The sequence below is a fragment of the Pelodiscus sinensis genome, chromosome 3, assembly GCF_052426305.1.
Source record: "Pelodiscus sinensis isolate ZL-2025 chromosome 3, ASM5242630v1, whole genome shotgun sequence".
NCBI lineage: Eukaryota > Metazoa > Chordata > Testudines > Trionychidae > Pelodiscus > Pelodiscus sinensis.
The window spans coordinates 99,584,039-99,596,403 of record NC_143054.1 but is presented as its reverse complement, the minus strand read 5'-3'; the positions used below and the strand labels follow the sequence as shown (position 1 = coordinate 99,596,403).

At 39.9% G+C, this 12,365-nt stretch overlaps 1 protein-coding gene across 3 annotated transcripts in view; it reads left to right on the top strand.

Annotated features, from left to right (window-relative positions):
• The window catches only part of MAP3K5 (mitogen-activated protein kinase kinase kinase 5), a 155,954-nt gene that overhangs the window by 83,320 nt on the left and 60,269 nt on the right, over positions 1–12,365 (top strand). For all 3 annotated transcript variants that reach the window (XM_075924257.2, XM_014580354.4, XM_075924258.2), the window contains exons 7-10: positions 1,206–1,376; positions 4,337–4,449; positions 9,481–9,640; positions 11,396–11,549. In XM_075924257.2, the coding sequence (XP_075780372.2) occupies positions 1,206–1,376; positions 4,337–4,449; positions 9,481–9,640; positions 11,396–11,549 (598 nt within the window). The remainder of the gene's footprint in view (positions 1–1,205; positions 1,377–4,336; positions 4,450–9,480; positions 9,641–11,395; positions 11,550–12,365) is intronic.

Genomic DNA, 12,365 nt, shown 5'->3' with positions numbered 1-12,365 from the left:
GAGTCTGTTTTATGATGGCTCAAATCCTACTTGCATTGAAGTCTATGGGATTTTTGCCATTTGACTTTAATGGAAGCATCCTAGAATCATAGAAATGTAGGGCTGGAAGGAATCTCAAGAGGTCATCATATCCAGCTCCCTGCACTGAGACTGCATCATGTAAACCTAGACCTCTACATAGGACTCCAAAAATCAAATATGTGGGCAAAACCAAAGAAGATAGAGAATATTCTGTGCAGAGAAAAAAGCCATTTTGCTATTTCATTACTGGATTAAGTCATATTTGAACAAATTACAAAATTTGATAATGAAGATTAGTATGCTAACTGTGATACGTTAGGAAGTATCTAATGCTCACAGTATGGGCACGTTTAGACTACGTTTTTTTTTAAAGGAGATATGCAAATTTGGCACTAATTTGCATATCTTCTTCCAATCGCATTTTTGAAAGCGGGTCTTTCAAAAGTGAAAGTAGTCTAGACACGGTTTTTTTGGGGGAAAAACCCTTTTTTGAAAAAACCGTGTAAAACGCTTTTTTTTTAAAGGAATAGCAGGGTTTTTTTCGAAAAAGGGTTCCCCCCCCCCCCAAAAAAAACCTGCGTCCAGACTACTTTCATGTTCAAAAGACATGCTTTTGAAAATGTGATCGGAAGAAGTTATGCAAATTAACACCAAATTTGCATATCTCCTTTCAAAAAAAAAAATGTAGTCTAGACATGTCCTATGTTGTGTACTCATAGGAAATATTTTTCTTAGAGTTATATTACTCCCATGGTCCTCTCCTTTTTATTTTCCTAGGAATTTGTTGTTTTGGGATTTCATTTTGTGCTCAAAATATAAGGAGGGGATAAGAGATTTTACACTGCAAATTAAAAATCATTGTTTCCCTCCTGGTACATTAAAGAGCATGCACTTGCTTTGTGTTTCCTATCGTGCAATCTGAGAACTGCTGCTGGGTTGAATTTTTTTTTTTCCATAAAATAATAGTTGGATCAAAGTGGTGTGTTGTAGGAGAGAGTTATCAAATGGTACAAAAAAGTGGCCTTCTGTAAAGGGGAAAATGTCCGTGGCCTGGTTCTGAAAGATGTTTCACCAGCCAAAAATGTACAATGTTCATTAATGCAGGGCAAGCAAATCTTGGCATGTTCTTTCCTATAGTAGTTTCAGGTAGATATATTCATCTATGTGATTTTTTTTTTTAATAGGCGAAATCTACCTGGAGATAGACAAAAAGCTTTAGAAATTATGATGCCATTGGTACAACATGAAAGTCAGGTAGCTTCAGATATGTACTGCCTAGTGGGACGAATTTACAAAGATCTGTTTTTGGATTCTGGCTTTACAAACATAGAAAGCCGAGACAATGGGATAATCTGGTAAGTGTTCTTGCTCTTTGTGTCTGCTTGGATTAAAAAAAATCCAATGTACTTAACGTTTCATTTTTTACCAAACAAAGAAGCTATTAAAGCACTAGCCTCAGTTGTTTACATCTAGCCGGTGAGGCCCATCGTTGACCAGGCAACATCATTTTGTGCAGATTACACCTATAGGAAAATTCAAGAAATTAAATATGTGTAATAGAATTTTCTATTAATGTGCTTGCAAAAGGGAAGTAAAAGAGCAGATTTAAATTTGTAGGATTTCAACTTCAAACATTATTCATTTTATTGAACAGTTACCATACATAGTAAACTTGAATCAGAAACTCATAAAACTTCCATTACTCTTGCCACAACTAATTCGAATTATTTTGTGATATGTAACAGTGAACATTTTCTTTGCACACAATGACAATTGAATGGGGCGACTCGATTTAAATTTTGTTAGCAATATTTTTATGAACTCTAATCATAATAGTCATAACTTTTTTCCAATGAAAAACAAAAATAATTATTTAAACCTTTGGATTCCAGTATATTCCAGTGTAAAAAGTAGTACATTCACTAATTTAAGTGGCAGGATTGTTTATGCAAAATTTGGTATCTGTAGGTAATCGCGAAGTCTTACTTTATTTTGCACAAACAAATCCACCAACAAACGAACTCTTCAAAGTATATAATAGATTCTAAAATGACAACGTTAAAACTCTTATTTTTATCACATGAGCTTAGGGGTGAGCAATCCCTCGGCCAAAAATTCCATTTCCAGGAACTTCTTATAACATTCTTTGACTCTGAGTAGCTTCAAATAGCCCTTATTTTAGGAATTGTCCCTCCCTCTTCCCTCAACATGCATCGTAGTGTTGTTTTTGCTGCCCGTGGTATATCTATCTTATCTATAAATAGAAGACTTCAGTTTTCAGGACTTTTATGCCAACTCCTACCACAAGTACTAATTGCAATTTTAAAAAAAGTAGCTGCTGTGCTCCTGTGATCTGAATGAGGTCTTCCGTTGTGTTGTCTCTTTCTGTTCTTTAGGTAGTAGATCAGGCCTGGGCAAAATATGGCCTGTCAAATCACCGGATGTGGCCCGCGGAGCCAGTGGGGAGCCCCAGGCAGCCCCCCCTGCTTGCCCTGCAGCCCCATGTGCTGCTCAGAAACACTGCTGCGGGGCGCTTTCTCTTTGAGTCCAGAGGGGTGGGGTGAAGATTCAGATGCTGCTCCCGCCCCCAGCATAATCCCATTGGCTGGTTTCTGGATAGACACTGGCCAATAGGAGCTGCCTGTTTGAATAATGGGCAGCCACAAAGCACAACCCTCCTGTTCACTTGCTCAAGCACATGGCCTAGCAGGCAGAAACTTTTTATACTCTGCAAGTCTTTAACTTAGGGTTGCCAGATACCTTCACAAAAAATCCCGAACATGGCAGGGAAAAAATTGGTTGGGGGGCCGGCGGGGGGGGGGGGAGTTTGATGAACCTTTAAATTCACGCGCTCACTGTCCCACCGGCTTTTTGTTCAAGGAAAAAAAGAAAATACCAGACATTTTACACCTGCCAACCCTACTTTAGCTCTGCAGGCAGGCAGGTAAGTCTCCTGGTGAGAACCTGCCTCTGGCACCTCAGCCCCTCCCTTCCTTAACCGTCTGCCCCACGCTCCTGCCCCGCTACTCCACATACACCTATATAACCCCAGTCTCCTGCTTGAGATCACAATCTCCTCCTACCCTAGGTCACATCCCAAAACCCTTCACCCCAGTTCCCTGTCCTTTGTCACCACTTCCTCCTTCACTCAAACTCCCTCCCAGACCCCATTGTCTGTCCTGCACCCATTCCTTTACCCCAAACTCCCTTCTGCACCCAACCTCCATCCCAGATCCCACACCTCCTCCATTAATACCATGGAAGAGTGCAGCCCTTGACCACTTTCCAAAATCTTGGGAGTGGCACCCCATCAAAAATTATTTCCCACCCCCGTATTAGATGGTAGGTAGGTGCACTGGTCTAGACAGACACTTTGCACAGATTAATTTATATTTCCTTTGTCTGTGTGCTTATATTCTGTTTATTTGTATGGGTGTCTCTGCGTTTTAAACAGATACACAGCAACTCTCAAATTTAGGCATATGTAGACAGTGCTGTGTAGAAGAGATTAAATACCATTTAGAAGTCCAGAATTGAAGTTTCCAACAGGCTTCTGTAAATTTGGAACAACAACAAAAGTTTTGTTCCCTTTTTGATAATTATTTCATCAGTGTTTTATTTCTCTTTTCCTGACTGTTGCATGATGAAGGTAGCGCAAAAGATCAGTAGAGAAATAAGGATTCCAAATGTCAAAGCAGCTGTACCACTAAGTAAAATGGAAGAGAAAGGCCTGAGTGTGAAAAGCTTTATGCAAACCCAGCTATTCATTCTATATTATATGACATTGGGACTAGTGGGAGGATTTCTTGTTTGCATTTTGCTCAGACTGAACGTTTTGCGAGCATATATTTCCTTCCTCATTTTATTCAGCCTCACAGTGCAAGAAAAAAAAAGAAGAGGTCAGATCAAAGTACAAGACAAATTAAGTCTTCATCAGTCGTCTTGACTTTCAGGGGCTATTTGCTGTTCTCATTAGCGCTCTAGGCTGCTCTCTGTAGATTAAGCGGCAAGTTCAGCAAGCAGAATTCAACAGCTTGTGCATTTTTAAATACAAGCCTTAAAATTGGAGGAGGGTTTCAGGAGGAGAGGGGGAGGAGAGTATGTGTGAGAGAGAGAAATGGAAGGAGGATATGCAAATTTTGGACTTCTAAAAGTAACCAGGAAGCATGAGAGGAGAACAGTGTAATATTTTTACTTGCATGAATGGTTCTAATTGTGTAAACAGAAGCAAAGTACTACAGTGCCTAAAAGTATAATCATCTCCTTCTTAGATTGCATTATTTAGAAAATAAACTTTTGTATTTGTTTTTTCTAGGTTCAAGAAGGCATTTGAGTCAGAGCCAACCCTGCAATCAGGAATTAATTATGCAGTACTCCTGCTGGCAGCTGGACACCAGTTTGATACTTCTTTTGAGCTACGGAAAGTTGGTAATTACAGCTTGCTGATTCACAAGCAAATCAAATCCATGATCTCTCTTTCTCCCTTCCCCACTATTATAGGGAATCATAGAATACTAGAAATAGAAGGGACTCAATTTAGCTTGTGGTCCATTATGACCCCTAGATCCCAGTACGCCTTCCTAGACAATCACTTCCCATTCTGTATATGTGAAACTGATTGTTCCTTCTTAAGTGGAGTACTTTGCATTTGTTCTTATTAAACTTCATCCTATATACCTCAGACCATTTCTCCAGTTTGTCATTTTGAATTATGACTTTATCCTCCAAAGCAGTTACCAATCTGGGAGGGATTGCATCATCTGCAAACTTAATAATCGTACTCTCTACATCAATTTCTAAATCATTGATGAAGATATTGAACAAAACCGGTCCCAAAATAGACTGCTGTGGAACCCCACTTGTTATGCCCTTCAAGCAGGATTGTGAATCGTTAATAACTACTCTCTGAGGCTACGTCTACACTGTACGTTTTTTGCGGGAGATGAAATGCAAATGAAATGCTGATTTGCCTATCTTGTGCTCTTATTTGCAAATCTTCTTCCGATCCTTTTTGTAGAAGAGGTTTTTGTGATAAAAAGACCTGTGTTGATGGGTCCATTTGTCGGGAAAAAAAACCCTTCTGCGCAAGAGCCTGTAAACCTCATTTTTTGAGGAATAAGGACGCTTGTGCAAAAGGGTTTTTTTTCCAACAAATGGCCTCATCTATACAGGGCTTTTCATCGCAAAAACCTCTTCTGCAAAAAGGATGGGAAGAAGATATACAAATGGAAGCACAAGATATGCAAATGATTTTGCATTTCCTCTTCTGCAAAAAACACACGGTGTAGATGTAGCCTGAGAACATTTATCCAGCCAGTTATGCACCCACCTTATAGAAGCTCCATGTAGGTTGTATTTCCCTAGTGTATTAATAAGAGGGTCACGTGAGACCTTATCAAATGCTTTACTAAAGTCTAGGTATACCACATCTACCGCTTCTCCCTTATCCACAAGACTTGTTATTCTGTCAAAGAAAGCTATCAGTTTGGTTTGACATGATTTGTTCTTTACAGATCCATGCTGGCTTACCTGTCACCTTATTTTTTTCCAGTTGTTTGCAGATTAATTCCTTGATTACTTGCTCCATTATCTTCCCTGGCACGGAAGTTAAGCTGACTAGTCTGTAGTTTCCTGGGTGGTTCTTATTTTCCTTTTTATAGATGGGCACTATACTTGCCCTTTTCCAGTCTTCTGGAATCTCTCCTGACTTCCCTGACTTTTCAAAGATGATTGCTTAGGGCTCAGATTCCTCCTCTATCCGCTCCTTAAGTATTCTAGGATGCATTTCATCAGGCTCTGCTGACTTGAAGAGGTTTAACTCTTCTACATAATTGTTAACTTGTTCTTTTTTTATTTTAACTTCTAAACCTACCCCATTTCCACTAGCATTCATTGTGTTAGGCATTCCTTCATCATCAGACTTCTTGATGAAGACCAAAACAAAGAAGTCATTAAGAACCTCTGCCATTTCCAAGTTTCCTGTTGTTGTTTCTCCCTCTTCACTGAGCAATGGGCCTACCCTATCCTAGGTCTTCCTCTTGCTTCTAATATATGTGTAGAATGTTTTCTTGTTTCCCTTTATGTCCCTATCTAGATTGAGCCCACTGTGTGTCTTTGCCTTTCTAATCTTGCCCCTGCATACTTGCATTGTTTGCTTATTATTTATCATTTGTAATTTGACCTAGTTTCCACTTTTTATACTTCTCCTTTTTTATTTTTAGATCACGGAAGATCTCCTGATTAAGCCAAAGGGTCTCTTACCATATTTTCTATCTTTACTACGCAGTAGAATAGTTTGCTTTTGGACCCTTAATAAAGTCCCTTTGAAAAACTGCCAACTCTCTTCAGTTGTTTTTCCTCTTAGTCTTGCTTCCCATGGGACCTTACCTGTGATCTCTCTGAATTGACTAAAATCTGCCTTCCTGAAATCCATTGTCTCTGTTTTGCTGTTCTCGCTTCTACCATTTCTTAGAATCATGAACACTATGATTTCATGATTACTTTCACCCAAGCTGTCTTCCACTTCAACATTTTCAACAGTTCCTCATTATTTGTTAAAATCAAATCTAGAACAGCTTCCCCCCCAGTAGCTTTCTCAGCCTTCTGCACTTATTGGATAATCTATGCCCTGCTGCGTTAGTTTCTCAACATACTTCAAGAAACTATGGATAGTCTGGATAGTTGAAGTCCCCCATCACCACCAAAACCTGTGCCTTGGATGATTTTGTGAGTTTGAAAAAAGCCTCATCCACCTCTTCTGCCTGGGTAGGTGGTCTGTAGTAGACCCCTAGCATGACATCGCCCTTATTTTTTTACCCCTTTTAAACTCTAACTCAGACTCTCAACAAGTCCGTCTCCTACGTCCATCTCCATCTCAGTCCAAGTGTATACATTTTTCATATATAAGGCAACACCTCCTCCCTTTTTCCCCTACCTAGCCTTCCTGAGCAACTGTATCCTTCTATACCAGTATTCCAAACATGTATATTATTCCACCAAGTCTCTGTGATACCAACGATGTCCTAGTTGTTTGTTTATTAGCACGTCAAGTTCTTCCTGCTTATTTCCCATACTCCTTGCATTTGTATACAGGTATCTAAGATATTGATTTGATTTTGCCCTCCGATTCTGCCTTGTCCCTCCTTTATCTCTGCTGTTCTAGCCCATGCTCCCTCCTGTTTCTGACCCATCTCCCAGGTCTCCACGTTTTTCACTTACCTGTGAACTTTGGTCACCTGTCCCCGTCGAACCTAGTTTAAAGCCCTCCTCGCTAGGTTAGCCAGTCTGTATCCAAATACAAGCTTCCACTTCCTTGAAAGGTGGATGACATCCCTGCTTAGCCGCCCTTTTTGGAACAGCATCCCGTGGTCAAGGAAACCAAATCCCTCCTGGCAACACCATCTTCGCAGCCAGGCATTCACCTCCAGTATGCACCTGTCTCTGCCTGGGCTCCTACCTTTGACAGGAAGGACTGAAAAGAATACCACCTGCACTTAAAACTCCTTCACCCATACACCCAGAGCCCTGTAGTCACTCTTGATCTGCCAGACCAGAGAATCCCGTTCAGAGAGTTCCAACCTGAATAATGTACTGCCTCAGAGAAACATCACATTTCACTTCTGAAATATCCAAGTTATCACAGTTTAATTATGTAGTAATAAGTGTAGGCAGAGAACAGTAAATCATAACAGTAGGAGGCCACTTGTGATCCGCTTTCAGCTTTTTACTATAATAACTTCTACGCCCCCTGCCATTAGAGTGAAATCCAGCATCAGTGGGAGTTATTCTATTGATTTCAGTGGGCTTTGGAGCAGATCAATAGAAATAATGTAAATTCAAGTGATGAACATCATTCTGGAAGAGAGTCCAGCATCTCAGGAAGCCACTGAATCTATTTAGTTTGGAACCTTGAAGGAGATCCTTTTTTTCCCCTTTTCTGTGCTGCGGAAACAGTCCATTCTTTGATACCTGGAACCCATGTGGAGCTAATATAGGGCCTTTTTAGATACTCCATACAAGAAAAGTCCCATTTTAATCTGCTTTCTTGCACAATGAATACTGAACTAGGTCCACAAGATGAAATAAAAAATGTTATGTTGTAAGCTCTTCGGGATGGGGGGCCCACTAGGAGCTTTCGTCCCCTCCCACCTCCTGGTCCCCAGCTCACCCCAGGCTCCCTGCAGTGCTTCTGCCTTTGAAATGTAGCAAGAGCCAGCAGGGCTCTTGCTACAATTCAACGGTATAGGTGCTATTATCGACTAATTGAATAGTTGATACAAACTACATCGACTATTCAATTAGTTGATTAATCTAAATTTAACATCCTTACTCTCAGACAGGAGAGCCCCACTTACCCCGTCTGGTGGCAGGCAGGGTAGCGAGCCCCTGCCCAGTTTGCCACTCCTTTGATGGCATGGCTGTCCCCAGTGGACACTCTGCAGTATAGATCTCCCCTGCATTCCAAATTTAGTTGTCGTAGCTCATACCATTTAGGAGGCAATCTTGAACAGACTCACAGACAGACAGACAGTTGCACATTTCTAAAATATATAGATAGACTAACAGGAGGTAAAATCCAATGATAACAATGCAATTTGTAGGTTTGATGTGAGTTAACAGGTCCAGGTAAACTGAAGGCTCTCCCACAATCTCTAGTCTTTGGAGAAGGGACCACATCAGTATTAATGGATGTCTTTTCTTGGGGTGGGCCTCACTGCCAAACAAAAGATGCTTACTGCAGGAAGAACCCCCACTTCACCCTGCATAGGACCTTGTCTATAAAGGTAATTTGGGGCTTCAAACTTGAGGCTTGTAACTAAAAAAAACCCCATGATAGGTGCAGTTTTAAAAGTTACATTATATGTTTTAAGGCCCCAAATTTACCTTTACAGATTAGGTCCATGCAGGGATGTAGACAATCCAGCTATGGCCTTATCCCTACAGTGACATCCTGATGTTCCTATTCTGAGGGATCTATGGAAAGGTGGGGTGGGGGAGAGGTACCTTTAATACTTATGATGCTTTGAAGGGTTTAAAAACAATATGGTAAGTATAATTTCCATCTGAGTAATCACCATGGAAAGTCTAAATTGCTTTAAATAAAGCTCCACTGTAATGATTCCTTTGTTTTACAGATAGTCTCTTATCAGGGTGCTGCATTATTTTTTAGTAATTGTCCATCAGTGTTCAAAGGAGCTTGGCTTCTGTGAGAGTGTTTGGGGATAGGAGAGGTATGTGTGTGAGGGGGGGAGTAGTTTGTTGTACTGCTTTTCTGTTAATGCCTTTCATGCCTGTCCCAAAGTAGAAATCCATATGATGTTTAGCACTCTATTTTCTTCATGTATATGTTTTCCTTGACATACATACAGTAGTGAAAAAGTTACAGATCAGTTAATTGTTAACCCCTGTGCAGGCCAGCAAAAACACCCTAACCGTTAAATTGTATTCTTGTCACTCCAGGTGTAAAGATCAGCAGCCTGCTTGGTAAAAAAGGGAATTTGGAGAAGCTGCAGAGTTATTGGGAAGTTGGATTTTTCTTGGGAGCCAGTGTTCTGGCCAACGACCATCTAAGAGTGATACAGGCTTCGGAAAAGCTATTTAAGCTAAAGGCTCCGGGATGGTAAGGGAATGTGTGAGAGATGATATTTTGAACACCTCCATTTGTCAATAAAGCTGTTAATTTAATGAAATTGTCACACACCGGCTTCCATTTCAGTGGTTTTGACTTTTAAGCACATTTCATACTTACTGCTCTTAATAATTTTTTTAAAAAAACCTCAGAAATACCCGAGTTATCTTTTCCTCTAGTGAAAGCTGCTTGCGCACATCAACAAGGGTATGTAGCCTTTAAAAAATTGATGAATGTGCTGCTCAAGAATAAATGTTCAGAGAATTGAAGTCTTATTGCTAGATGAGAGAAATATATATGCAATGCAAATTAAATCAAGGAATTTCAAGAGTTGAGACAGCTGCAAGATCTAACAATGCTTCCAACTCCCTGAAGAGACTTCTTCCTTCAGCTGACTTCCTCTCCTCAACTTCCTTAATGGCTAATTTCTAGAATTGTTCAGGGTGTCAGAACAATAAGCTTGTATTGAAATTTATCTCAGAGAAATCCTTTCTGTGATTACTAACACATTTAGTTAGGCTGTGTCTTTCCCCTATGCAAGTGGACAGAGTGAGTTAAGGTTCATCTTTTCATCTTCCTCCCCTTTATGGCCTTGTTCAGAGGCTAGACATATTATGACCTGTCAGCTCAGAGAGCACAATGACTGCGTAGGGCTAGCACACTGCTAATTCAAGAGTGATGAATGAGTGGAGTTACACAACATACTCTAATCCCCATCATACCAGCCAGCATAGCTGCCCAGGTGCAGGGAGAAGCAGGTACTTCCTGCTTCTCAAGGGTATTAGTGTAGCAATTTTGGTACACCGTCACATCATCTCAGCATGGGACTGTCCCTCAAAGGGCCCCTCGTATTGTCCCTTATGTTTCATTATCAGAAGAATAAAAACTGCCTTACAGAAAACCAAATAATACCTAAACTGTGGTGACATTTTCTTTAAGGCCATCCAACAGATGGCCCGTCTTCCTTGGCTATGCATATTCTGTTGCTGTAGTGCTTGTAACACAGCTTTGGGTGGGAGTTTTGGGAGAAGGGTAAAAATGGTAGATACAGATCATTTGTGGATATGCAACCAGCAATGGTATAATCATAAAATTACATGTATATGTTTTCCGTTTATTGGTGGAAGAAATCAATATATGTCAGGCTCAATAAGTATGTGTTACGAAGCAAAATACAAAAAGAGAGAGACATAGACTACAGTTAGAAGAGACAGTCTGTATTCCAGCACAGCTGTTGTCTATTCCATAATGTTGTTGAAAGGCTGCTTGGAAATGTCAATGTTAATGTGAAGGCCCTGAATCCAGAAGCATCACATTTTAAACACCTGCACTAAATAATCAGTCAGTGCAGATGCCATGTAGAGGGCACAATGACATAGAAGGTTAATGCAATGAAAATTTACCACTGTTTCAGTTGGAAGTGAGTCGCAGCTGAAATGAGTTTGATGTGGGTTCAGCTTAGTCAGTGGACGGGAGATTTAGCTCTATCACAGTTCAGGATAACTGACATGCTTAGGATAGGATGGCCCTGAATTGAGGAATGCTTCAGGTTAATTATGTCATTGACATAGATATCTGGTTCTAAAACAAGGAATCTATTAATTAAAAGCAATCCTAGAGAATCAGACTCTGACTGACTGTCTTGGTATTGTGCTGTTGAATTTTTAAAGTCTGATTAGAGATACAAAAATGATTATTTGCAAACGCTATTAAATTTACTGTCTGTATGTGCTTTGCTGATTGTAGGTACCTCAAGTCTATCGTAGAAACTATTCTGATATATCAACATTTTAAGAAATTGAACCCAGAACACCATGTTGCTAAACAGGAACTTGTGAATTTCTGGATGGACTTCCTAGTTGAAACCACAAAGACAGATGTGTCTGTAGTTAGATTTCCCGTAAGTGTGTGTTTTATTAACTATCTCTCTTAACTTTTAATTGTATTCATTTCCTTTTCTTCACATGGCATGGCTAATAAAAATATCTCTTGTTCAGAGTTTGGCAGGCAATAAACCATGCTCCCAGAAGAAATATATTTAATCAGCATAGTGCAGTGGTTTTACTTTATTATATTTTGTGACAATGGGTTGCATGGCCCCAGGGAAACAGCCAGGGAAAAGCCAAGCTAGAATTTTATAATTTAGGCTATGTATAATATTCCAATCTGTGTCAAATGACAAATTAATTGGATTACTCCTTGAGGAAAATAGATTTTTCTTCCTCTGTCATATCAGTTGTTAGCAACACATTATTAAACTTTGCATATCTGTCTAACAATCTCTTTTATTTAATTATGTCCATTTGTACACTGTTTTAGGGACCATAAATTAGCCTAGACAGCCAATATCATACTGTTTATAATATTAGACAGGACTCCACACTACATTACATGCATTCAGATCGCTCCTAGAAAAATAATAATGAACCCTGCTAGTAAAATGTTGCCCACTTGCTTTATGCTGAAAGGCTACTTTATGCCGAGCTAGAGGATATATGCAATACAAAGATCCAAGATCTTTCACTACCACTGTTTTCTGCATGCTACAGATGAAGGAAAATTGTATGTTAGACACTTTGATGTGCAAACTACCTGGTTGCTTTCGGAAAACGCTGCTTTTTTATTATTTCTAAATGGCAACCGTTGTTGTCACCCAAATGTCCAAGAAGTGCAAATTGGCTGTTTTATACAACTCTGCAGACTGCTAGAGATTGAA